This window comes from Petromyzon marinus, chromosome 55, assembly GCF_048934315.1.
Source record: "Petromyzon marinus isolate PM22_M1 ecotype Great Lakes invasive population chromosome 55, UKy_Petmar_22M1.pri1.0, whole genome shotgun sequence".
NCBI lineage: Eukaryota > Metazoa > Chordata > Hyperoartia > Petromyzontiformes > Petromyzontidae > Petromyzon > Petromyzon marinus.
The window spans coordinates 9,569,462-9,597,185 of NC_133721.1; the positions used below are offsets into that span (position 1 = coordinate 9,569,462).

The 27,724-nt window shown below is 49.0% G+C and overlaps 2 protein-coding genes and 1 long non-coding RNA gene across 5 annotated transcripts in view; 2 read left to right on the forward strand and 1 right to left on the reverse strand.

The window, feature by feature from the left end:
* LOC116954448 (uncharacterized) lies at positions 1 to 27,518 on the forward strand. Of its 3 annotated transcripts, none has more exons than XR_012929644.1 (2): positions 1 to 369; positions 3,961 to 9,037. XR_012929644.1 is itself a non-coding variant. In XM_032974969.2 (2 exons), exon 2 carries the CDS (start codon positions 23,363 to 23,365, stop codon positions 25,817 to 25,819), a length of 2,457 nt encoding a protein of 818 aa, XP_032830860.2. In that variant the 5' UTR covers positions 87 to 369; positions 23,335 to 23,362; the 3' UTR covers positions 25,820 to 27,518. The 3 variants fall into 3 exon arrangements, 2 of the variants coding, with proteins under 2 accessions (XP_032830860.2, XP_075908454.1); XM_032974969.2 differs by lacking the exon at positions 3,961 to 9,037 and adding an exon at positions 23,335 to 27,518 and having other exon boundaries at positions 87 to 369; XM_076052339.1 differs by lacking the exon at positions 3,961 to 9,037 and adding an exon at positions 19,715 to 27,518 and having other exon boundaries at positions 88 to 369.
* On the reverse strand, positions 8,611 to 14,718 carry LOC142905620 (uncharacterized). The gene is made up of 2 exons (XR_012929645.1): positions 11,577 to 14,718; positions 8,611 to 10,168 (listed from the first exon to the last, which is right to left on the reverse strand). It is a non-coding gene; the product is annotated as an uncharacterized LOC142905620 (long non-coding RNA).
* Positions 15,551 to 27,724, forward strand: part of LOC142905251 (uncharacterized) — a 37,162-nt gene continuing 24,988 nt past the window's right edge. Inside the window, exon 1 of the mRNA XM_076052341.1 lies at positions 15,551 to 15,815. The gene's annotated coding sequence lies outside the window, so the exon portion shown is untranslated. The remainder of the gene's footprint in view (positions 15,816 to 27,724) is intronic.

A 27,724-nucleotide genomic window follows, 5' to 3' on the forward strand; every position in this document is an offset into this window, starting at 1 on the left:
CACGCGCGAGGGGGGGAGGACGACTAACCCACGCGTCACGTGACACGCGCGGGGGGGGGAGGACGACTAACCCACGCGTCACGTGACACGCGCGGGGGGGGGGCTATAACCCACGCATCACGTGACACGCGGGGGGCTATAACCCACGCGTCACGTGACACGCGGGGGGCTATAACCGGCGCGTCGCTCGCGTGCGCGCCACCGCCGTCCGCGTGTGTGAACGCGCGCGCCCTGCAGCTCGTCACACCCCCCCACACCACACCCCCACACCCAACCTCAGCTTTGAGCGAGCCGCTAAAAAAAAGTTAAACTCCTCGTGAGCGATTCGTCGGGCAGCCCGCCGTCCCTCCGTTTCGGCTCTGAGCACACGTGAGTTTACCCTCACCACGCGTTCACACACCCGCTCCTCGCCGTGACGGTCGTGGTGGTGGTGGTGACGATCGTTGTGATGGGTGGGTGGTGGTGGTGGTGACGATCGTTGTGATGGGTGGGTGGTGGTGGTGGTGACGATCGTTGTGATGGGTGGGTGGGCACCCCCCCTCCTACTGCTGCAGCAGCAGCTGCTGCTGCGTTCTTTGCACGCGTGGGCTCGGATGTTGCTACCGAGATGTTGGGTAGCCACTGTCGCGGACGTTAAACACTGTACACCACCACACTGTACACCAATCACTACACCGAACGCACTGTACACAATAACACTGTGCATCGATCACACTGTACATCGATCACACTGTGCATCAATCACACTTTACACCAAGCGCACTGCACACACACTACATCAATCACACTGTACATCATTCACACTGCATCCATCACACTGCATAAATCACACTGTACATCAATCATACTGTACACACTCACACTGTACACTTACACTGTACACACTCACACTACACAATCACACTGTACACACACTGTACACTAATCACCGCAACGTGCACCACTGACACTTGCCATTAATCCCCGTGCACACAAATTGAAACATCGCTCTCGGATTGTAAATGTTGTGTAGTTGCTCCGCATCACCGCTGTGCTGCACTAGTAACGAATTGGCACGTTCCGTTTACGTGCTAAACCTTACTAAATCGGCTGTGTCGGGTGGTGGTGGGTTTTTTACGACACACTTGTATATATACAGGGTGCTTCAAAAAAAACGTGAACAATTCTAAGAATTTGCAACAACACGACAAGAAATGTGCTGGCTCCGGGCTAGACCACCTGCAGAAGATTCCAAGGGAATGTGTTGACAGCGGTGGCGAACAAGTGGACCCTTTGACTCTTTCAAGCTATTAACATTACATTTGTTGTCATATTCTTGCGTATTTCGGTAAAGTCACGTAGAAGGGAAACGATAAAATAATAAAAAAAATGTAAAACGATAAAATTCTCACGACGTTTCGACTGCAACACAAAGCCAATCATCATCAGGTGTGAAAATCGCAACAAGAAAATGTTCACACCTGATGATGATTTGCTTGTGTTGCAGTCGAAACGTCGTGATAATTTTATTGTTTTATATATTTTTTATTATTTTATTGTTTCCCTTCTACGTGACTTTACCGAAAGAACCAAGAATATGAATCACTGCAGTCACGAAAGCTTTAAATCAAAATTTGTTGTCATGTTACATTGTATTATCCGGTTGTTTTTTTTACCCCAAGTAAAAATGTTGTCCCATGTAAGTTTGGATTTAAAGCTTTCGTGACTGCAGGGATTCATCTTCCTGGTTCTTTCGGTAAAGTCACGTATTGTTTTATTAGTATTATGTTATTATTATTTTCCTTCTACGCGACTTTACCGAAAGAACCATGAAGATAGTCCTATGTAAGTTTTAAAAAAAATATATATTTTTGGTTCTTTCGGTAAAGTCACGTTAGGTATAAAATAAATTAAATCACGAAGTTTCGCAAGCAACGCAAGCGTCCATCCGAGGCTTGCGTTGCTTCCGAAACTTCGTGATTTAATTTATTTTATTGTTTCACCTACGTGACTTTAACGAAAAACTTAAGATCTAGTATTTTTTTTTAAATGTACACTTAACCTGCCGTAACTTCTTACTGATAGTACGGTACATTAACTGCAGTGGACGCTGATCGCTGTATTAACCACAAAGACAAAGATCCCCCGTGTAGCCTCAACAGACTGTAGGGGCAAGTGCTGTTAGCGAGCACCTATGAAGACCGGCACTGTGGCACACGAGGGGGGTGGGTGGCCAGCACCACGCCCGACCGCCTTTGTCTCCCCAGTGGCGATGTTGACAGACAGCGCACCAGATGCTCATTTGAGGCTGAGTCGACCTAGGTGAGGCTCAGGAACGGTTCAGATAATCGTCACTGGGGTTGGTCGTGAGCGGGAATCGAACTCGGGTCGCCGGGTTCGTAGCGCAGCGTAGCGCTAACCGCTGCACCACCGCTCTCCACCACTACCGCTCTCCACACTGTGTATACACACACACTGTGTATACACACACACACTGTGTATACACATACACACACACACACTGTGTGTATACACACACACACACACTGTGTGTATACACACACACACTGTGTGTATACACACACACACTGTGTGTGTGTACACACACACACTGTGTGTATACACACACACTGTGTATACACACACACACTGTGTATACACACACACACTGTGTGTATACACACACACACTGTGTATACACACACACAGACACATTTTGCAATCGCTCACACCGCATTCCCCCAGCAGTTTTGCGTACCTAGTGTATGTTGAACTTCTTTCGCACCGTACGTAGCCAACTGGGAGGACCCGGAGAGACACGCAAACTCCAAATATATGGCAGGCATCATCAGGGTCCCTGGGTCGAACCCACGTCCTCCTTCCTGTATACCAGGCGAGGTAGTTAACATCTCGTAGCCACCGTGGCTGCTGACCACACCAGCTCCTCGTGTTGCCGTTCCAGGCGTTAATAGGAGCTCGCTAACAGCCCTTGCCCCCCCTAGTAGTCTGGGTGTCTAAACGGGTGGGGGTCCTTTGTCTTGTCACGTTTCTGTATAGCGTGCTGTCAGTGCCTGGCCTTGGCTTCAGTGTCTACTGCACGGACTCCCCTCCTGAGTCGTGTCAATAAACGCAAGCACGTTTTTTCACAATTTCTTTTTTGGGGTCTTCGTGGAGTGCAATGCCCACTCGATGTGTGTGTGCGTGAGTCGACACTTCACGTGGCCTTGACGTGCACGTAGCCTGGCACAAGTGCCGTGGTAACGTCACTGCGACTGATTGACGAATAGCGGTTGTTGTTGTTGTATCAACATAACGGGTGTGCTGAAGCAATACAATTTTACGTGTCATTGATACTGGCAAATTTTTTTTCCAAAGTATGAAAAATAAGAATTAGGTTTTAAAATAGGAAGTGTTAAGATGGTGCATTAACCACAAGTACTTGTGGTGAACATGCATAGGGTAAATTTCGATTTAAAGCTTTCGTGACTGCAGGGATTCATATTCTTGGTTATTTCGGTAAAGTCACGTAGAAGGGAAATAATAAAAATAAAACAATAAAATTCTCACGACGTTTCGATTGCAACACAAGCAATCATCAGGTGTGAAAACCACAGCAAGATTTTTTTTGATAAATTAAAAACCGCCACTTAAAAAAAAAATATTGCTGTGGTTTTCACACCTGATGATGATTGCTTGTGTTGCAATCGAAACGTGAGAATTTAATTGTTTAATTTGTATTATTTCACTTCTACGTGACTTTACCGAAAGAACCAAAAATATGCATAGGGTATCCCATGATATAGCTGCTCAGCCTGAGCTATAAACGTTCTGATACGTGCATTGCCGTTGTTCTGTCTGACACTTGCGGGACTAGGCCCTAAAGAACAATGCTGTGTGGTGTAGGCCAATCGGAGTCAAAGGCAATGCATGTACAAGGTGCTTCAAAAAATGTTTTCTGAGATTTTTTTCTTTCCCTTGCAGTTGACTGAAATGGCAACGAGATTGACTTTGGAGCAAAGAAGAAAGGTTGCTGCGTGGATGGACGTCTTTCAGTCACCCACGGTGGTTCGCAACAAATACAGAGATCATTTCCACTGCGATCCACCCTCGAGATTGACCATTTATCGCGTTTACAACAAGTTCGTCGAAACTAGCTCGGTCGCTGATAATTACAAAGGGAACAGCGGTCGACCACGAACAGGCCGATCCCCTGCCAACATAGCTGTTACACAAGAAGCTTTCTTGCGTAGCCCAGGGAAATCAACCAGACAATTAAGCGTAGAATGTGGTCTTCCCCGGGCAACGGTGTGGAGAATCTTGAACAAGGATCTGGGAATGCAGCCATATCATTTGCAGACTGTGCAAGCCTTACGTCCTGCAGATAAAGTCGCTCGTGTTGAGGCTTGCAAAGTTTTATTAGAGCTGAAGAGTTTGGAACCTGACATTCACAGACTAGTGGCATTCAGCGACGCGGCAACCTTTCACGTAAGCGGACACGTGGACAAACACAACTGTGTCTTCTGGGGTACTGAGAATCCTCGTGTTGTGCGTGATCATGAACGAGACAGTCCCAAGGTGAATGTCTGGTGTGCAGTCACTGGAACTGGAGTGGTAGGGCCGTATTTTTTTGAAAACGCCACAATCAACGGTGGTGACTTCTTGCACATGATGGAGAATTACGCAGAGGACAACCTGCCACTGCAAATCCGGCTTACCGGATACTTTCAGTTGGATGGTGCTCCGTCCCACTTGGCTTCGAATGTTCGCGCTCATCTTAACAAAAAATTTGAGCGGAGATGGATTGGCAGAGGAGGGCCTGTGAAATGGCCAGCACGTTCGCCAGATCTCACGCCTTGTGATTTCTGGCTGTGGGGTATGGTCAAGGAACGTGTTTATGCTACCAAGCCCCGTGATGTGCGAGACCTCCGACAGAAAATTGAAAATGTCATTGCAACAGTACCACAAGAATTGTGCCTCCGGGTTCTGGAGACCACCTGGAGAAGATTCCAGGCATGCGTTGACAATGAGGGCAAAGAAGTGGAGACTCTTTGACTTTTTCAAGCTATTAACATTACATTCGTTTTCATGTCACAGTGTACTAGCCGTTCTTTTTCCATGAAAAAAACGATAGTCCCATCAAAGTATTTTAGTAAGGTTTGTCACGTAAACAAAACATGCCAATTTGTTACTAGTACAGCAACACTGGTGTGTTGGAGATTAAACCCACAACATTTACAATTTGAGTACGACGTTTCGCCAGTAATTACAACTAGCATCATCAGGCGACAGCCTGGCAGTTCACCATAATTTGTTTAAGGAAGCTTGACGCTCCTGATGAGACACCAGAGTTTGCTCGTACTGAATCAATGAAGCTGAAATTATGTACCCGCAGAAGGCCGTGTCACTAATGGGTTGTGTAAAAAAAAAATACTGTAATTTCCTTTTTTACGTGGAGGTACAGATGTATGAAGGCTTGGGTGCGTGGTTGGTAGATCGGATAATGTTTGTGTGTGTGACAATTCTCGGCTGTGAGACTTGAGGGTGGTGCATATTTGGCAGCGTAGTAGCAAGCAGGCTGCTGACCTGTCTGTATTTTGAGTGTTGTTTCTTTAGATGTGATGGAGGGTGGGGGGGTTACTTTCTCTGGGTACCGTTTCCTCCCACACAACGACAATTCTCACACATTTCTAGCTAGCACCCTCCTGCAAAAGTCTTGAGGCTCAGCTACCGCATTTAAAGAATACTGAACGATTGTTACAACCTTTTGATTTAAAGCTTTCGTGACTGCAGTAATTCATATTCTTAGTTCTTTCGGTAAAGTCACGTTGAAGGGAAACAATAAAATATATATAAAACAATAAAAATTCTCACGACGTTTCGACCATAACACAAACGGTCGTCATCATGTTATGGTCGAAACGTCGTGAGAATTTTTATTGCTTTATATATATTTGCTTATTTTATTGTTTCCCTTCAACGTGACTTTACCGAAAGAACTAAGAATGATTGTTACAACCACCAATACCAGCCATGCACTCTTAGTTGTTAACCATGCAGGGGCATTGAGGCCACAATTCGGAGACCCCCATACACAAGCATATGAGGCCAAGCCAGGTTCTTGGCGGCGGCGCGTCTATATTCCAGAGCTGTGGAGGTGAGGGCTGGCGGATTAAGCAAATGTTGGGGAAACCCGTGGGTGTTGAGGTGCCAAAGCCTGGCTTGCCAGGAGAAGGCGGTACAGTAAGTGGACTAACACGCCATCTGTTGGGCTACGTTGTGGGCAGCAGGTGGCAGCGCAGCACATACCCAATATTCTACTGTACTTCTATGCTCTTGTTGTATATATGCCTTTTCGAACAATGTATCTTAAGTGTGATATTGTTTATTTTTTTTATGTCATGGCTCCTTGGAGACAAATATGCGTTCCCTGCATGCTGAAAGTCGGGAAAACCAGATGACCAAGCCAAAACAGCACTAGAATGAGAAGTGGGTAAACAGAATACAAGAGACATCAATCAGTTGGGCATGATGAGAATAACCAGATCTGAGGGGAGGGCCTTAAAGCCGTAGAATGTTTTGTAAAGGAGGAAATGTTCATGATAGGCCATTAAGGAATAACTCTTGCATGAGCAAGAATTATGCTTTTATGAGAGGAATTTCTGAGAGAGCACCATGGTTCTGGCTCCGCAGACATTCTGGCACCTGATGCTACAACCCCTATACAACTCCCCTCCCTGCGGAGGTCATCCCAAGATTGTGCGAGAAACACCAAAAACTCACTGCCCATCCGAGGGCAAATACAGGGCAAAGAGACAAGAATGTTCCTTGCCGTTTCGCTCTCCGAATTAAACAAACCCTGGTGCTTGGAAAGTTGAAACATTCAAATCCCAACCATGCATATGAGCCATTCTTAAGCATTCTGGCATTAAACATTAACTTTGATAGGCTATATTGTTCCATAACAACACAGCAAATAGTCAGGAGATTTTGAATACGAATAGCTGCATGTTTTATTAACAGCCACCGATCTATACGTCATTGCCATGAGATCTGGGTTAGGCATATAAACTTGATAACGAATTATAGAAGTTTTGCATTGAAGTATTGCAACAAAGGATCATTCAGAAGAGCTACATAATACTTATTATGTTAATTCTCCACGACCAGAATGGTATGTATTCCAGGGGTATAACCAGAGCCTCCCCCAACCGACTTTATCTTGTATACTGCAGCAGGAATTCATTTTAAGGATGAGTCGACCTCTAGAGGGAGGAAGGCCATTTCACAATAAACAAGGCTACAGAGACACCACACCTATGGGCAATTAAGAACATCTGCACTCGCACAATCTTGGGATGACCTCCACAGGGAGTTGTATAGGGGTTGTAGCATCAGGTGCCAGAATGTCTGCGGAGCCAGAACCACGGATGAACTCGGGCTGACCTGATGGATGCACGTGTGCAAATGTTGGAGAAGCTTCGGGGCTTAATATGCCTTCATGAATTAATTAAATAAACAAGGAATTCCTAGTTGGTTGTGAGTGGGACTCTAACGCGGCATACCAGGCCCAATAGGAGAAGGGATAAACCTGTACGTGAACACCCAGAGAGAAAAAGGCTGTTTCACAGTGAGCATGGCTACAGACACACACTCCACACTTAGGGGCAATTACGTGGGTCTGTACCCCCACAAATGGTGGGGTTGCTTCCGGTGGGAGGGAGTTTGACAGGGGTTATGACATCAGATGCCAGAACCAGGGATGAACTCTGGATGCACCACGTGTGCAAAGATGGGAGTCAAACTCCGGGGTATGTGCCTCGTAAACAACCAGAGTCGAGTCTTGCAATGGCAAACTCCCGGGTATGGTCCTCGAAATCAACCTTAAGGTTCGAGTTTTGCTGCGGCAAACTCTGGGACTGGCACCCGTCGCCAGCCAAGTGTTGATAGGCAAAGGCTCTGTGTCGCTAAGTGTTGAGTTCTGTGCTGACAGAGTGTCGCTTAAAGTTTTTATTCTGTTTTTTCCTGATGTTTTGAGTCGCTTGCAGAGTCAACAACTTCAAGAATTTGTACTGTACTAAGCTAAGAGTTGTGCGAACGCATTTTCCTATAATTATGTGAGCAGCTAAGACGTGTGAGAAGTTAAGTGGAGATTTGAGTTATACACCAATATTGAGTGCACATGAAAATGTCCAAAACTATAGGCTGAAAAAGTTTTGTTATCCAAGTGACTAATGTTCCACGAGTCTGGAGAGTGAGCGAGGAACAGGAGATCTCTCGAGAGGGGGAGGGGGGGGGGGCACCAAGGGTGCTCGCACAAAGCAGGCAGCTGCTGACGAGGAATGAGGAGCAGCGTTGCCACAGAGTACTCCAACTGCAGATCGAGCCTGGTGTGCAGATAACCTGCGAACGTGCAGCGCAGCCGGCTGACGGCTGACCAACGGGCATGCCGACTCGGGAGCCCCCCGGGCACGTTCATGCGTGGATCGAGCACGATGCACAGACAACGGTGCGAAGGAGCAGCGAGTCAGCAGGGCCGCGAGAGCACTATACCTGTGGGCCAAGCCTGGCGTGCTGCAACTACGTTTTGGGACTTGAGGTATTGTTCAGAAAAAAGGAAAGAAGGGGAAAACATTAACGTTACACTCACTATTTGTTTAATTGTACCTTGTACAGGTTGTGGGCCAAGAATAATGTCAGCTTGCATGCCTCGCAGACCATAACAAGGGACCTGTGTGTGGTTGCTTTGCCATGAGACGGCCTATTGTATTTTAATCACCGATTGTGAGATCCAATCGTTGACGTTTTCTAACTGATACGCATTTGATGACGCATTCTGTGCGAATAGTTCCACTTTGAGGTGCTGCCTATTGTTCTGGTTTAACCACGTGATCGTGAGATTTGACCATTGATGTTTTTATGATAATCCAGTATGGACTGATAAGTACGTATTTTTGCATGGGCACTGTTGTCGGTATTCTGATGATAAGAGTTTGATGTTCGGGTAAGTTGAGATTCAAGTTGCTTAGATTAAAAAAAGGTTTCCGAGTGCTTTCCTAAATTCGTGCATCATTGTAATGACGACCTGTATCCTGCGGTGAGATATAAATGCCGAGACTTGACATAATTCCACGCACAATTGTTAAAGCGAGAATCATTGATGTTGACGCAAGAATCGTTGATATTATCACGATAAGTGATACCCCTACACATCAAGATCACAAACACAAAATCGGACATATTCCTAGCTAACGAGAGAGCCAATCATATTTTAGCATACTTATATTTTTTTATAACAGTAAATATAACGCTCCCATGTTTGTATTCCATGCTATTTAATCTGCATTGACCAAGTTGGTGAAGTATGGTCAAATACACCCCTTCAACCTACACCATGTGAGGGCAGGCCCTCATCCCCTATTAGCCTGTACTCCTACGTATGGTGCGGAAAAAGTTGAACATACATGCATACATCAGTGGCGTCACATTTCCTCGGGACACCACGTGTAAAGGTGGCACATCTTATAAAAGTGCATTATGTGACGCTTGGATGGTTACAAGTGGCGCACATTCTGAAGCCTTGCGTTTCCCAAAAACGAAATATCCACTGGTGACGTGGGCAGCTCGCGCAGCTCTCATTCCGCCCAGGACGAGGGCGCACAAAGTGAGGAGGAGGGGTGCTCGTTCTGCAGATGAGCGTTCCGTGGCTGAGCACAGCGACAAAGAGCCGGTGTCCTGCCGACTGTGCGATCTGTCGCTGTGGTCAGCCGATGAGAGTAAGGACCATGGGGTGCTGTGCAGGCAGCAGGGCTTCACGTGCAGAGCGTGCGAGCGAACCCTCCGTCAGCCTGCGGTGCCACAGCCAGGAGGTACACCACGACTCGGGAGACGTCCGCCTTCCTCTCCGAGGGCCCAGTCCCTGTCCCTCCCAGAGGCCGCCACGGAGCCCGAGCGAGAGGAAGCGTCGCCGCTCACTCGTCGCCGCTGCGTGCCGTCTATCTAGCGTCAACCTCTGCGTCCGAACCGTCGGCGTACTCTCTGCCGTCCCTCCCTGATGCTGAAGCGGCCAGGTCGCTGCAGAGAAACGTTCCAGCCGAGACTGACGGCGACAATGAGGCCAAAGCGGTTTCATAAATCCTGATAGTGCTGGGGCCAGCGCCAAAGGATGACCCCAAAACAAATGAGATTCCTTCTGCAGAAGACGAAAAAGTTGAGTATCAGGACACTGACGCGAACCAAGAATATGAATCCCTGCAGTCACGAAAGCTTTAAATCGAAATTTAATGTTGAAGTTCTGTGCAAAACGAGTTACTACTGGCCAATACTAATTAGAGTATCGAAATTGAGATAGGAAAAAAAATGCAACCGTTCGGATAGCTACAGCCTTAGTGCTGCTTGGAAGCGAATCGTCAAAAATACATTGTTTAAATGCATGGCTATAAAGGTCACCATACTCCAATAAGGATTACAGTTAGTACGGCTATCTTAGTATGCAATCGTCAGGAAGTACAAGACGAATGGGCTCGCATAATGCGCATGCATAATGTAGTTGAACAACAACCCCCGACCCCCTTGGCTGTGGTGGGGACGCTAACGCTGTGGTGGATGTGAGCAATGTCATGGGAGGGAAGGCCGATCTCCTTTGGTTATTTCGGTAAAGTCACGTAGGTATAAAAATTAAAAGAAATTAAATGATTTAATTTATTTTAGTTTATTACGTGACTTTACCGAAAGAACCAAAGAGTTAATTTTTTTAAATAAAGTTAAAATAAATTAAATGATTTAATTTATTTTATTTTTATACCGACGTGACTTTACCGGCCTTCACTCCCATGAAAATAAATTAAAATAAAATAAGTAATTTATTTTAATTTAATTTTTCTGCCTACGTGATGACTTTACCTAAAGAACCAAAGAGAGTGGGATCCCTGCAGTCACGAAAACTTCAAATCAAGATTAAGGCCGATCCCGTCACGGCGATCTCGTAGCCACCACAGCTGACAGCGGGGGGCTCTGGGATGGGTGCGAGGGGCTGGAATGGGGGGCTCTGGGATGGGTGCGAGGGGCTGGCGTGGTCGTCACCCCCCCCCCTCCACCGTCGACTTAGTGACCACAAACTACGCGTTGCTTCCACTGTGTTTAGTTGAACCGTGACGCACTTCATGACACTGGCCGTACGGGCGTTTAACAACAGTTGGCTTGTTGTGCTCCGGCTTAGGGAACCTTTCGTTCACCCACTCCTCACTACTCCCTCACTCAAGTTCCCCTCTATGATCCCTCACCACTCATCCCCCCCTCACCACTCATCCCCTCCCCTCACCACTCATCCCCCCTCACCACTCACCCCCCCTCACTCCCTCCCCTCACCGCTGATTCCCCCCCTCACCCCCTCCCCTCACCACTCACCCTCCCCTCACCATTGCAGACGCTGGAATGCAATTGTATGAAAGTATTTTTAAAGGAATGCCTTGCATAAACAAGTTTATTTTAGACTGCATGTGTGATGTGAGCCGCCAAAGCCAAACTTACAATTACGTTATATATTTTAGCATCATAATAATAATCATAATAAAATTACAATGTGGCAAGATATTAACTACCTCGCCTGGTATACAGGAGGTCGTGGGTTCGATCCCAACCTTGACGCCTGCTGCTGCTGTGTATTTGGAGTTTACCACGTTCTCCCCGTGGTCGCGTGGATTTTTCTCCAGGTCCTCCGGTTTTTCCCTCCACATTTGTATTTGGCCGCTGTGCATTTCCACATGGTAAGGCAATTACGTTGAGTTCTCATTCGTGGCCAGGTTGCTGCTGAAAAAAGAGCTTCATAGTTCAGTGGGGCCTTACCTGGTAAAAAAAAAATAGTTTAATACTTAGAAATTTAAAGAATTTGCAACAATACCACAAAAAATGTGCCTCCGGGCTCTGTAGACCAAGGCCATAGCCATGGAGTCAACATTGGGGGGGACCAAATCTTCCAAGGGGGGGTCTGGGGGGTCCCAACCCAGAAAAATAGCTAACTTTGAAAACTCTTTTTCTGCCTGAAATATAAAAAAATCACTAACACATGGGATGGACTTTTTATTTATATTTTACAATAATGTCTAATAGTGTTATTGTATTGCATTGCTCTGGTTATACTTTTTTTTAATTTACCATTTCTTGTTTCATTGTATGTAATGGCAGAGATTAGGGATGAATATAGTACAACCATAACCACAATCATATAAACAGAAATCTATGCGTTGATTTATATGAAGACAAGTCCAGATATTGTGGCCAAGGTTTATCAAATTGTTGTTTTTATTTACATAGCATAGCAATTTGTATAGCAATATATTGGGGGGGGGACATTTTGAGCATATTTGAATATGGGGGGGGGGGCTGTCCTAGGGGATGTGTGTCCCCCCAATATATTATAATTACGGCCTTGCTGTAGACCATCTGGAGACGATTCCAGACACGTGTTGACAATGATGGCGAAACAAGTGGAGACTCTTGACTTTTTCAAGCTATTAACATACATTTGTTATCATGTTACAGTATATTATCCGTTCTTTTTCCATTAAAAACGATAGTCTCATATAAGTGTTAACACCTTTTTTTAAGCACCCTGTATATATAGGAATAGGTTTTACCCTTTTAACTGGCACAAAAACTGACACGTTTATTCAAGGCATCATGTTTGCAATAACCACAACACAAGCAGTCAAAATGCAAACAAAAAAGACAACTCTGATAATAATATGCACTGTCCTTGAATTTGATTGGTCCACACCCGAGACAGCTTTTCTTAGAGCCTAGTCTCCATTGGTGTTGGACCAGAAGACACCAAAAGGCGTACAACTCAAAAACAGCGCACTATCAGAGTATTGAGGGCTCGGGGTGAGCATTAACATTATGAGACCTCCTTTGCCAGAAACAAGATATAGGAATAGGTTTTACCCTTTTAACTGGCACAAAAACTGACACCTTTATTCAAGGCATCATGTTTGCAATAACCACAACACAAGCAGTCAAAATGCAAACAAAAAAGACAACTCTGATAATAATATATAGCAATGTAAATATGACCGCTTATCAAGCTTCCCCTACTACCCCTCGACGGCCTGCAATCCAGATCACACGGAGTAGGGAAATTGCTGGCACAGATTCTGCAGGATATCGGTGAAAGGTTCAAAGTCATCATTTAAGGTTTGGACAGGAAATTACGAGAATGGTTCCCGACAACACCTGGTACGAGACGGCGAGATCAATTATCACCAAAACAACTTCGTCACACACTTGGAAAGGATGATTGATGGATGCCATTCAGGACAAGGGCACAGGCATATCTGCGCAGGGAGAAAGAATAACTAACCTGAGATTCGCAGACGAACATAGATCTGATGGAAGCAAGGTGCGTGGTTTTTTGTTCAGGGAAAGTGTTCATAGGCAGAATGTCGTTGAAAGGATGCAGGACTGAGGATTAGCGCGGAATAGACAGACGACGGTGTTCGGAAGGGAGGACATTGAGAAAGTAACCCTAGAAATCAGCAAGATTGTGAATGTTAAGGAATTTGTATGCTTGGTAAGTCTACTGGATTGGGATAACGTCACGAAACATCTAAGAGCGAGGATCGCAAGGGGAAAAATGAGTCATGGCAGGATTCAATAACATCTGTAGGAGCAAGTAAATCAGCTACAATACTAAACTGAACATCTTAAGAACATGCGTGTATGGCAGGATTCAATAACATCTGTAGGAGCAAGTAAATCAGCTACAATACTAAACTGAACATCTTAAGAACATGCGTGTATGGCAGGATTCAATAACATCTGTAGGAGTAAGTAAATCAGCTACAATACTAAACTGAACATCTTAAGAACATGCGTGTTCAGTACAGCGTTGTATGACTTGGACGTTATACAATTCTGACATAGGTAAGGGGCCGTCCATAAATGACGTCACGCACCTAGGGGGGAGGGGGTCAGACATTTGTGACGATGTGTGACGAGGGGGGGGGGTAGAAATGTGACGTCACATCAAAATGCGTAAACTTTAAATAAACATAGACAACACGTTCTACTTATATTCTTGGTTCTACTTATATTTCTACTTATATTCTTGGTTCTTTCTTTCACCACTACACCTCACCCACCGAACCAATAATATGAATCCCTGCAAGTCACGAAAGCTTTAAATCAAAACGTTCTACTTAATTAAATATACTTTAAATTTTGATTTAAAGCTTTCGTGACTGCAGTAATTCATATTCTTAGTTTTTTTGGTAAAGTCACGTTGAAGAGAAACAACAAAATAATAAAATATATTTTTTATTATTTTGTTGTTTAATATAAATATACTTTGTTATCATATTCTTGGTTCTTTCGGTAAAGTCACGTAAGACGGGAAACAATAAAATAATAAAAATATAAAACAATAACATTCTCACGACGTTTGTACTGCAACACAAGCAATCATCATCAGGTGTGACAACCACAGCAAGAAAAAAAATTGCTGTGGTTTTCCTGCAGTCACGCAAGCTTTAAATCAAGACTTTGTGACGTCATAATCGCGTGACGTCATTTATGGACGGCCCCTTATTACGGGATATATGCCCATGGATTGTGATGATTATCAAGCTACTCACCACCCCACCACCACTACACCTCACCCACCACCACTACACCTCACCCACCACCCACCCAACCCCCACCACCACTACACCTCACCCACCACCACTACACCTCACCCACCACCACCATCACCACACCTCACCCACCACCACTACACCTCACCCACCACCACTACACCTCACCCACCACCACTACACCTCACCCACCACCACTACACCTCACCCACCACCACTACACCTCACCCACCACCACTACACCTCACCCACATCACTACACCTCACCCACCACCCCACCACCACCACACCTCACCCACCACCACTACACCTCACCCACCACCACTACACCTCACCCACCACCATCACTACACCTCACCCACCACCACTACACCTCACCCACCACCACCATCACTACACCTCACCCACCACCACCATCACCACACCTCACCCACCACCACTACACCTCACCCACCACCACTACACCTCACCCACCACCACTACACCTCACCCACCACCACTACACCTCACCCACCACCACTACACCTCACCCACCACCACCACACCTCACCCACCACCACCACACCTCACCCACCACCACTACACCTCACCCACCATCACTACACCTCACCCACCACCACTACACCTCACCCACCATCACTACACCTCACCCACCATCACTACACCTCACCCACCACCACTACACCTCACCCACCACCACTACACCTCACCCACCACCACTACACCTCACCCACCACCACTACACCTCACCCACCACCACTACACCTCACCCACCACCACTACACCTCACCCCTCACTCACTCATCCAACCCCCTCCTCTGCCCCCCCCTTACCCCTCCCCCTCCCCTTACCCCTCACCACGTCAACAATCGATTCAGCTCACGGAATCGCGAGTTTCGATTACATCGATTAGGAGTCGATACACCGGTTAATTCCGCCCCTTCCCGCGTCACGTGATGCGCGGGGGGGGGGCGTCACCGCGGAGGGATATAACTAGCGCTCCGTGTGCTCCGCCGCCGCCGCCCCCCCACCTCCGCCGGGTCTACGCGCGCGCGCGCGCCCTGCAGCTAGTCCCCCCCTCCCCCCAAACCCCGCCTTCGTCGCCCATCAGCTTTGAGCGAGCGAGCCAGCCGCTAAAAAAAAAGTTTAACTCCTCGTGAGCGATTCGTCGGGCAGCCCGCCGGCCCTCCGTTTCGGCTCTGAGCACACGTGAGTTTACCCTCACCACGCGTTCACACACCCGCTCCTCGTCGTGACGGTCGTGGTGGTGGTGGTGGTGACGATGGTGACGACGCCGACGATCGTTGTAATGGGTGGGTGGGCACCTGTGTGGGGGTCTCCTGTGGGTGTGGGTGGACCGCCCCTCACCCCACCCAGGGGGGACCCCCTCCCACTTAGGGCCCCCCCCACTGGGTGCCCCCCAATAGCAGCTGCCCCCCCCCCCCACCCTAGCAGCCCCTCCGCTGTTGCAGCAGCTGCGTTCGTGGCACGCGTGGGCTCGATGTTGCTGCCGAGATGTTCGTTCGCCGCTGCGTTCTCGAATTTCCGCGGCGCCAAACGATGAACCACAATTTAATTTATTTTTCATAACCTACGTGACTTTACCGAAATAACCAAAGAGTTCTGAACCACTGTCCACAGCGGCCATTTGTACGGAAGCCTGCACTGTAAACCGACCACACTGTACGCGAGCCCCACTGTACGCGAGCCCCAACTGTACGCAAACCCCAACTGTACACAAACCCCAACTGTACACAAACCCCAACTGTACACAAACCCCAACTGTACACAAACATCACTGTACACAAACATCACTGTACACAAACCCCAACTGTACACAAACATCACTGTACACAGGACGTCAATGATGAACGATGGATTATTAACCTTTAAATTAAGTAAGTCTGCGTCACCGCGGGGGTCTTACAAATCGCGTCGCGCGCGGTCTGCTGCTTTTCGTTTGCAAGTTTCAGCTTTATTGAAATAAACCCGGCGAGTGTTCTGCTAATCTAGATTTTTTTTAAGTTTTCTGCCTTTGTAGTTGAGGCGTTGTTGACGCCGAGGAGAGGGGGTGGGGGAGGAGGCGCCATGTGGAGTGACGTCACCTGCTAATTATTATTATTGGTGACGGTGGTGGGTCCATATTCTTGTGTTCTTTCGGTAAAGGTCACGTAGATATAAAACTAAAATTAAAATAATTAACCCCGCCACGACGTTTCGATCGCAACACAAGCGGGCCTTTATGGTGTGGAAGACGTCACCTGGTCATGATTATTAATGAGGGGGGCTGGCCGACGTGGAGTGACGTCACGCGCGGGACGCATTCTTTCGGTAAAGTCACGTAGGTAAAGAAAATAAAATAAAAGATCAAAAATAAAAATTAATAAATTAAATCGCGACGTTTCGATTGCAACAGGTGTGACAACCACAGCAAGAAATTTTACTGAAGTGTAATTTTACTGACGTGAAATTTTCTTGCTGTGGTTGTCACACCTGATGATGATTGCTTGTGTTGCAATCGAAACGTGATTTCATCTATGTATTTTTGAGCTTTTATTTTTTAATTTTCTTTTCCTACGTGACTTTACCGAAAGAACCAAGAGTATGGATCCTTGCAGTCACGAAAACTTCAAATCTAGAATGACACATTTCTTGACTTAAATCTTTCGTGACTGCAGGAATTCACGTTTTTGGGTCTTTCGGTAAAGTCACGTAGATAGGTTCAAAGAAAATAACAAAATATTGTGTTATTTTGAACCTATCTACGTGAATTTACCGAAAGACCCGAGGATACAGACATTGTTGGCTGTGTCGGGGTGGTGGCGGGTTTAACGACACAATTAAATATACAGTGTGCTTCAAGTACATTTTTAACACTTCTGAGAATTTGCAACAACACCACAAGAGACACGTGCTGCTGCCTCCGGGCTCTGGAGACCACGTGGAGAAGATTCCAGGCCACGCGTTGACAACGATGGCGAACAAGCGGGGAGACCCTTTGACTTTTCCCAGCTATGAACATTACATTTGTTATGTTATATTGTATTATCCGTTCTTTTTGCCATTAAAACCGATGGTCCCATGTAAGTGCTCAACACTTTTTTTAAGCACCGTGTATTTACGCGATCCAACCCAAAAATAAACCTGTACTATAGGATGATGTTGGTCGCGGAAGCCAACTCGTTGAACTAATTCTACCTTTACACCAATCGCACAGATCAACATTGCCCTGTACACCAGCGGCATTGGAGAGTCGGATCCAATCAATCACCGCGCAATTATTGCACCTTGATCATCGCGTCGTACGCAACTTGTAGACTTAACCTGCCGCTAACGTCTTACTGATAGTACGGTACACTAACTGCAGTGGACGCTGATCACTGCATTAATCACGAAGACAAAGATCCCCTGTGTAGCCTTAACAGACTGTTTGGGGCAAGTGCTGTTAGCGAGCACTTACGAAGAAGGCACGCGAGGGCGTGGGTGGCCAGCACCACGTCCGCCTTTGTCTTCCCAGTGGCGATGTTTACACAGCGCACCAGGTGCTCATTTGAGGCTGAGTCGACCTAGGGGAGGCCCAAGACCGGTTCAGATAATCGTCACAGGTTCGTAGTGCAGCGCGCTAACCGCTACACCACCGCTCTCCACTACTACCGCTCTCCACACTGTAAACACACACACACAGACACACTCTGCACTCGCTCACACCGCTTTCCCCCAGCAGTTTTGCATATGAAGCAATTGGCGGGACCCCGGGGGGTCCCATCACTGCCCCGGGGTGGGAAAAACCGCGTGGCGACACGAGTCTTGTTGCCTTACCGACAACAAAACTAGTGGTCAATCGATTGGCCTCGTCGAGAGCTACTTGGGGACACTAAGTTTCGTAAAAAGTTGAAAATTTACATAAACACGTTAAATCCACTGCCTGGGGGGCGGCGGGCTCGCCTTGGCAAAGAAGCTGAGGGTCGACGGCTGACCGGAGGGCGTCGTCGCCGCGCGCGACCGTGGCGGACGCCCCCCGGGGCTCGCGTTTGGCCGGTGGGGTGGCGCCCATCGTGGTGATCGCCGCCTGCTGCTGCTGGCGCTTGTTGCTGGCGCGGCGAGTCTGGGCGGGCGGCGCGTTGCTGTCGTCGCCCAACTCGGCGACGAGGTTGGGCGGGATGGCTGGATAGGAGTCGAGGCACGAGTGGGCGGACTGAAAAATAATAATTATTGACCTGATTTTTGCGGGACCCCAGGGTCCCGCCAAATGATTCGTATGTAGTGTACGTTGAACTTCTGTCGCACCGTACGTAGCCAAGCGGGCGGACCCGGAGGAAAATCCACACGACCACGGGGATAAACACGCAAACTCCAAATATACGGCAGGCGTCATCAGGGTCTTTGTCTTGTCACGTTCTTTAGCGTGCTCTCAGTGCCTGGCCTTGGCTTCAGTGTCTGCTGCACGGACTCTCCTCCTGAGTCGTGTAAATAAACGCAAGCACGTTTTTTCATAATATATTTTTTTGGCGTAAGATCTGGGTGGAGTGAAATGCCAATCGATGCGTGGATGCGTCGACACTTCACGTGGCCTTGACGTGCACGTAGCCTGGTAAAGTCAACGCGACTGAGTGGCGAATAGCGGTTGTTGTTGTTGTGTCAGCATAGCGGGTACGCTGAAGCAATACAATTGTACGTGTCATTGATACCGGCAAAAAGGTCCCGAGTAGTATGAAAAATAAGAATAGGTTTTCAAACAGGAAGTGTTAAGATGTTCAAACACCAAATGGATACATTTTGCAAGGCATCAAGTCTGCAAGTGCTTCTAGATTTGAAGCTTTTCGTGACTGCAAGGATCCATACTCTTTGGTTCTATTCGGTAAAGACTTTACCGAATAGAACCAAAGAGTCTGCAAGTACTTGTAGTGAACATGCAAAAGGTATCCCAGGATATATAGCTGCTCACCCTGAGCTATAAACCCTCTGATACGTGCATTGCCTTTGCGCTGTTGGCCTTTTGTCTTTATTCTCTGGTCTGACACTGGTGAGGCGAGGCCCTAAAGAACAATGCCGTGTCTGGTGTAGGCCAATCATACGGGGTGCTTCAATTGTTTTTCTTTCCCTTGCAGTTCACTGAAATGGCAACGAGATTGACTTTGGAGCAAAGAAGAAAGGTTGCTGCGTGGATGGACGTCTTTCAGTCACCCACGGTGGTTCGCAACAAATACAGAGATCATTTCCACTGCGATCCACCCTCGAGATTGACCATTTATCGCGTTTACAACAAGTTCGTCGAAGCCGACTCGGCCGTTGATAATTACAAAGGGAACAGCGGTCGACCACGATCGGGCCGATCCCCTGCCAACATAGCTGTTACACAAGAAGCTTTCTTGCGTAGCGCAGGGAAATCAACCAGACGATTAAGCGTAGAATGTGGTCTTCCCCAGGCAACGGTGTGGAGAATATTGAACAAGGATCTGGGAATGCAGCCATATCATTTGCAGACTGTGCAAGCCTTTACGTCCTGCAGATAAAGTCGCTCGTGTTGAGGCTTGCAAAGTTTTCTTAGAGCCGAAGAGTTTGGAACCTGACATTCACAGACTAGTGGCATTCAGCGACGCGGCAACCTTTCACGTAAGCGGACACGTGGACAAACACAACTGTGTCTTCTGGGGTACTGAGAATCCTCGTGTTGTGCGTGATCATGAACGAGACAGTCCCAAGGTGAATGTCTGGTGTGCAGTCACTGGAACTGGAGTGGTAGGGCCGTATTTTTTTGAAAACGCCACAATCAACGGTGGTGACTTCTTGCACATGATGGAGAATTACGCAGAGGACAACCTGCCACTGCAAATCCGGCTTACCGGATACTTTCAGTTGGATGGTGCTCCGTCCCACTTGGCTTCGAATGTTCGCGCTCATCTTAACAAAAAATTTGAGCGGAGATGGATTGGCAGAGGAGGGCCTGTGAAATGGCCAGCACGTTCGCCAGATCTCACGCCTTGTGATTTCTGGCTGTGGGGTATGGTCAAGGAACGTGTTTATGCTACCAAGACCCGTGATGTGCGAGACCTCCGACAGAAAATTGAAAATGTCATTGCAACAGTACCACAAGAATTGTGCCTCCGGGTTCTGGAGACCGCCTGGAGAAGATTCCAGGCTTGTGTTGACAATGAGGGCAAAGAAGTGGAGACTCTTTGACTTTTTCAAGCTATTAACATTAAATTCGTTATCATGTCACAGTGTACTAGCCCTTCTTTTTCCATGAAAAAACGATAGTCCCATATAAGTGTAACACTTTTGAAGCACCCTGTATAATCAGAGCATGTTTGTTTCGATGTTCACCGCAAGTGCGTGCAGTTAACGCAGACTTGATGCCTCGCAAAATATATCTATTTGGTGTTTGAACCTCTTAACTCCTCCTGCATTATTGCCAGAAAGGGTAAAACCCATTCTTATTCTTCATGCAATTGTACATGTTTGTCCACGTGACGACTTTATTCGAGTGGAGGAGGATTGTGCGATGCACGATAAACGAGCGCGCGCACCCTCCTTCCTCGTATGATTCGCACCTCCGATTAGCACGTTTGGCCTACGTACGGCACGAAAGAAGTTCGTGCCGTACATGCGTACACATTGTCATCGTTCCTACGCGGTCTAACCAACACATCAATTATTAATTAATGGCCCTGTGATGAAACGTGTCTCGTCTATGAGGAACCCCTACCCTCTGCTGCTCGTGATTGATTTTAAATTCCATGATCTCTGGTGAACCCCTAAATCCTTGGCGAACCTCAAGCAGTGCTGTTTGGGTTATGCAAGAGCAAGTATCGATCTCCGATGTTTTGTATACTTTTATTTTGTAATTGAAAGCTAGAACCTGTATCTTAAAGAGTGGGTCCTTGCTTTTAACATGAGGCAGTTTGACACGTAACCTTCATGACCAATATTACGGTATCCACAAGAGGGGTTTTTGGGTTAGATCGCGTAAATATAAATGTGTTGTTCAACCCGCCACCACCCGACAGCCCATTAGGTTTGTCAATTAAACAAAACATGCCAATTCGTTACTAGTACAGCACACCAGTGTGTTGGAGATTAAACCCACGACATTTACAATTCGAGTACGATGTTTCGCCAGTAATTACAACTAGCATCATCGGGTGACAGCCTGGCAGTTCACCATAATTTGTTCAAGGAAGCTTGACGCTCCTGATGAGACACCAGAGTTTGCTTGTACTGAATCAATGAAGCTGAAATTATGTACCTGCAGAAGGCCGTGTCACTAATGGGTTGTGTAAAAAAAAAATACTGTAATCTTTTTTTACGTGGAGGTACAGATGTATGAAGGCTTCGGGTTGGTAGATCGGATTATGTGTGTGTGACGATTCTCACCTGTGAGACTTGAGGGTAGTGCATATTTGGCAGCGTAGTAGCAAGCAGGTTGCTGACCTGTCTGTATTTTGAGTGTTGTTTCTTTAGATGTGATGGGGGGGGGGGGGGGTTACTTTCTCTGGGTACCGTTTCCTCCCAAGCAAAAATAACAACAATGCTCCACCCGAAAACTACCCACATTTCAGGCCAGCACCCTCCTGCAAAAGTCTCGAGGCTCAGCTACAGCATTTCAAGAATACTGAACTATTATTACAACCACCAATACCAGCCATGCACTCTTTTAATTCTTAATGTGAAACTGAAATTCAAGTGAGCACAAAATCCTTAGAAGCTTTGCTGTTTGCTCAACGCTCCTTACCAAAGTCGCCTGATCTGACGTCCAGGATTCTAATTGACCGTAATCCCCCCCGCCTCGACCGTCAAACAAGACAGCATCTTCCTCCTCCAGCGAGCAATGGGGGGGGGGGGGGGGGCGGTGCTCCGCTTTAAATTGGCAGCCCCCCTCCCCGAGCCAGTGTTGGAATTTCCACATTTCCATGGCAGTGGCCAATCATTCCAAAATGCGGCCGCCGTTGATCTTCCACAAACTGGTCACTAAATGTATACACCGTGCAGGGGCATTGGGGCCACAATTCAGAGACCCCCCCCCCCCCCCCCCCGTACTCCTGCGTCACAAGCGTAGGAGGCCACGCCAGATTTTCGGTGGCGACGTGCGTCTATATTCCAGAACTGCGAAGGTGAGGGCTGGTGGATTTAGCAAATGTTGGGGAAACCCCTTTCCTGTGGGTGTTGAGGTGCCAAAGCCTGGCTTGCCAGGAGAAGGCGGTACAGTAAGTGGACTAACACGCCATCTGTTGGGCTACGTTGTGGGCAGCACGCGGCAGTGCAGCACGTACCCAATATTCTACTGTACTTCTATGCTCCCATGTTTGTATTCCGTGCTGTTCATTCTGCATTGACCGAGTTGGTGAAGTATGGTCAAATGCACCCCTACAACCTCTACCGTGTGGGGAGGCCCTCATCCCCTATTTGCCCTGTCCTTGTACGTACGGCGCAAAAGAAGTTCGACATACATCACTGGTGTTGCATTTCCCCGGGACACCACATGTAAAGATGGTAGCTTCTAAAAGTGCGTTACGTGGCGCTTGGATGGTTACAAGTGCGCACATTCTGAAGCCTTGCGTTTCCAAAAAATAAAAAATATCCACTCGCCTCCCAGATTATTTTGCTCTGCAGACACTCGCCCGGCCACTGAGGAGACAATGCAATTGAGCGGAAAGCTGTTATGATTCAAATGTTCTGTATCCGAACGCCACGAGCAGATTTTCCCTGACGATCTCTTCTCTATTGCTAGGGACTCTTCCGTTAACAAGAGCCGGAAAATGGCTGAGAATGCCGAGGATGACGTGAACTTGCTTAGTACCAAGCAGCTCTCCACTCTGCTGCAAGAGCTGTGGGAGCTGCGCGAGCGCGGCTCCTTCTGCGACGTCGTCGTCGAGGTGCAGAGCCGCCGCTACCTGGCGCACAAGGCGGTGCTGAGCAGCACCAGCGGCTACTTCCGCAGCCTCTTCCTGGGCGCGCCCTGCAGCAGCATGGGGCCCTTCGTGGTGGACTTTGTCTCCATGGGAACGTTCGAGCAGGTGCTGGGCTACGTGTACCGCGGCGACGTGACGGTGAGCCGCGCCGACGTGCGCCCGCTGCGCCGTGCCGCCCGGAAGCTGGAGCTGCGCTGCCTGGTGGAGGCGTGCGAGCCGTACGTCGGCTGCGGCGGCGAAGACGACGACAACGACGAAGACGTCCCCGCTTTCCACGGCGGCAAAAACAAAGGGAACTGCGATTTCAATGGGCGCGACAACGACTCCTTTGACATCGAGAACGACTTCTCGGACGCCGCAGCCGACGCCGCAGCCGCCGCCGCAGCCGCCGCGCGGTGGAATAGAGAGAAAGAACGTCGTGCAGAGGAGGAGCGCGACGCGGGCGACGCGGGCGACGCGGGTGGCGGCGCATCTCCCGCGCACGCCATCAAGAGGGAACCCCTGTGGGATCTGCCGGTCGAGGGGCACGCGTGGCCCGTGAAGGTCGAGGTGCCCGATGGCCAATCCGACTGCCTCCACGCGGACGCCCGCACCGGCGACGCGCCCGCGGTCTCCGGCGGCCCCGACGGCCGCTGGCACCGTGTCCCGCAGGAGGCGGCGCTCGGCCCCGAGCCGGCGGCGGTGGCGCCGTCGTCGGAGCGAGCCTTGCTGGAGAAGTGCCACCGCCGCATTCGGGGCGCGGGAGTCACGCCGTGCGGCGCCGCGCCCGAGCGGGTGCGGCGCGGCGCGTGCGGGGAGCCGATGGACGCCGGCGTGCCGCTGGCGCGCGAGCGCTCGCGCACGCACCTGGACCTGGAGCGCCTCGAGTGCCACCTGTGCGGGGCCCGCTTCGCCTACGTCAGCGAGGCGGTGGAGCACGCGCTGGTGCACATGGGCGTGCCGGTGACGGCGTGCGCGCACTGCGGCCGCCGCTTCGCGTCGGAGAGGCCCGTGGGCGTCCACGCCTCCGGGCGCTACTGCGAGAACTGCGTGGCGGCGGCTTGCTCCGCTCTCGCTACGCCAAGGATGAGGGCGCACGCGGTGAGGAGAGGCGCTCGTTCCGCAGAGGAGAGGGCCCTCCACGTCGAGAGAGCGGCGAGTCCTGCCGCCGCCGGATTCGCTCCCCGGCCGAAAACGACGGACGAGGTGTCCGCGGCCGAGCGGAGCGACAAAGAGCCGGTGCCGTGCCGGCCGTGCGATCTGGTGCTGTGTTCAGCCGATGAGAGGAAGGAGCACGAGGAGATGTGTGGGCAGGAGCACTTCATGTGCAGACCGTGCGAGCGCACCTTCCGCACGGCCTATAGCCTGTGGCGCCACCGCCAGAAGGTGCACCACGACTCGGAGACGTTCGCCTTCCTCTCCGAGGGCCGTGCGGCCCAGTCCTTGTCCCTCCCAGAGGCCACCGCCGAGGCCGAGCGAGAGGAATCTGGTGACGCTGCCGCTACTTACGCGGCATCGGACTCGGACATTGCCGTTCACTCGTCACCGCTGCGTGCCGTCTACCTAGCATCGACCTCTGCGGCCAAACTGGCGGCGTACTCTCTGCTGCTGTCCCTCCCTGACGCTGAAGCGGCCAGGTCGCTGCAGAGCAAGGACGTAAAAGTTGAGTATCAAGACACTGACGCTAATTTTGTGACCGTTGAGGTAAACTCTAACGAAGGTGACGATAGCGGCGATGACCACAACGATGACTTCCAGGAATCTCAAGTGGGTAGCGCGATCCTGAGCTCCGCCGGCAGCCCCGCAGTCAAGAGCGGCGCTGAAATCGGCGAGGATAAAACGAAGCCGCAGCACAAGAGGGTTTACGGGATGGCAAACGAGGAGGAAGAGCTGGCGCACGCCAGCTGCCGCAAGCCACGGCTTGTGCGGCTGAATCCTGTGTCGCCGCCGCCGCCGCGATTGAGAAGGGACGGCGCGGCCAAGGCGAGACAGCTGAAGGTGTGGGCGGTGAGAGCGGATCGGAGAATAACTCCGCTCGTGACGGCCGCCACCACCGCCGCCGCCGACGCGGAGAGCCCTCCGCACCCGGAGCCCAGCGCCGTGGCGGCGGCGCAGGACGTGGACTTACCGCACACGTGCACCAAGTGCGGCGTCGTGTTCAGCCTCTTGCAGGATTTGGAGCGCCACCAGGAGATGTTCTGCGAGGTGAAGGCGTTCAATTGCCACGACTGCGACAAGTCGTTCCGCACAAACTTCCGCCTCTGGAGCCACAGGCAGAGTTCTCACTGGGACGGCGACGCGGCTTCCGATAGCCACAGCGCCTGAGTTGGCGATTCCTCTGGGGTCGCTGTCGTTGATATCATCGTGGTTTGTTGCATCGAAGGGCCCCGGCTCTATTGGAAGGCTTTGTTGTTGTCGTCGTCCAGTCAGCAACGCAGTTTTACAAGACTTCATCATTCACTGTAATAGCGGTGAGAAGGTGATCTCGAGGTGCCATGAGAAGAGGTGCATTGAGGTTAGCGACCGTACGTAACACGGGAGGGCGTATTGGTCAGCACATTCTGGTGGTGATGTGATTCTCGTCATCTGACTTGGTGATTTTGATAATTCTAAATACGATTCGTGTCTTGAGCGACTCGAGCATAGTTGTAAATGGGTTGGCCGTTGTAGCTTTACTTCATTATATTAAAATGTTAAAGCGTTTTAGCTCACGTTTCTGATTACATAGTTCAAATTAATAAAGCTAAGGAAGCACCAGAGGCAACGTTGGATTCGGAAATTTGAGTTGGTGGAGACCGGCTCGGCCCTTTGTGTGTCCACAAAAAGTATTTGTAAAGAAATTAAGTTTCCACTCTCGATTTCAAAGTGTATAGCTCCACAATGGCTTCCTAATATCGGAAGAAAGAGCGTTCCAGATGGGCGCCTAAGTTTATCTGAAAGCACGCGATGCGGTAATCATCTGTTTGATGGCTAGCCAAAAGCTGCTGCGAGGATGACCGACGAGATCAGCGAGGTATTGTGGTTCATTTGTTCAGTGCACTTGCTGTATAATGAGTGTGAATTAGTGAATTTGAATGGACTCATCTGGTTAAAAAAAATATACAGATCGTCTTCTCTCCTTACCTCTTAAACTTTACAATCACCGTTAAGACGCTCGGCTTAAATTTCCATAACTACAGAGTCGAGATTTGATTCGGGAACAAATGTTTCGTCTCATTTGCACCACAATCAAAAAGCTGCGCTGTCCCCATCTCCCTGTCTTGTGATGGGCAACATTCTTCAGAAAAGCTCCTGAGATGTGTAACCCAGTGACGGCCAGAGACACCCAGGTGTCTTCGAGAAAATCCAATGAACTGCTGCGAATGGATTCTAAGAAGTAGCTGCAGTAAAATGCCGATTTTACGCCCTCCCGTTTTTACCTACTTTCGCCACAACACACTCTACGTATTGCGACCCAATCCCGTTTTACGTGCTGTGGTAGGTAGCTCGCCGTAGCGTACTCGAGATGTACGAACCTTCCCATCAAGGCCCACATTTCTTACGTTCCATGGCGACATGCAGGCGCCAGGTGTCCCGAGGCGGCACCCCCAAGCGTTGGCATCCCTGACGATACAGTCGTCTGTTTCATGTGTACACGTACTCCATCCATTCCCCCCCCCTCGCCCAAATACCTGTTTGTGACGACTATTTTACATGGAAAAACGAATATTATATGTAGTATAATATGAAAGGTAATGTATATTAATAATATACACTTTTCACACCGATGGTTGTACAGGCTAAATGTTTAGTGTGATTGAGCACACTCTGTCTCGGTTCTGTACCACGTTGCGATCCATCATCCCGTCTCTTGGCTTCGATGGAAGTGCAGGCGGTCCTCGACTTGACGAAACCGGCGGCTATGAATCGTTTCTTCGACTTAAAACGCGAATTCGCTCTTGCTAACTGAACCGTGTAAACTATTTTTGCTCGGTGGAGCGACATGTATGGAGTCATTCATAATAAAGGTTTTTTTTTCTGGGTGAGATCGTGTGAGCATAAATGTGTCGTAACCCTCCACCACCCGACTTCGGCCATTAAGGTTTGTCGCGTAAACAACACGCGCCAATTTAGTTTCTACTTCAGCCCACCTGTGTGTTGGAGAGTAAATTCACAACATTAGCCTCACGCTGAGTGTTGTGTGTAGTGGGGAGCGGTAGTGTAGTAGCGGTGAGCGCTACGCTGCGCTGC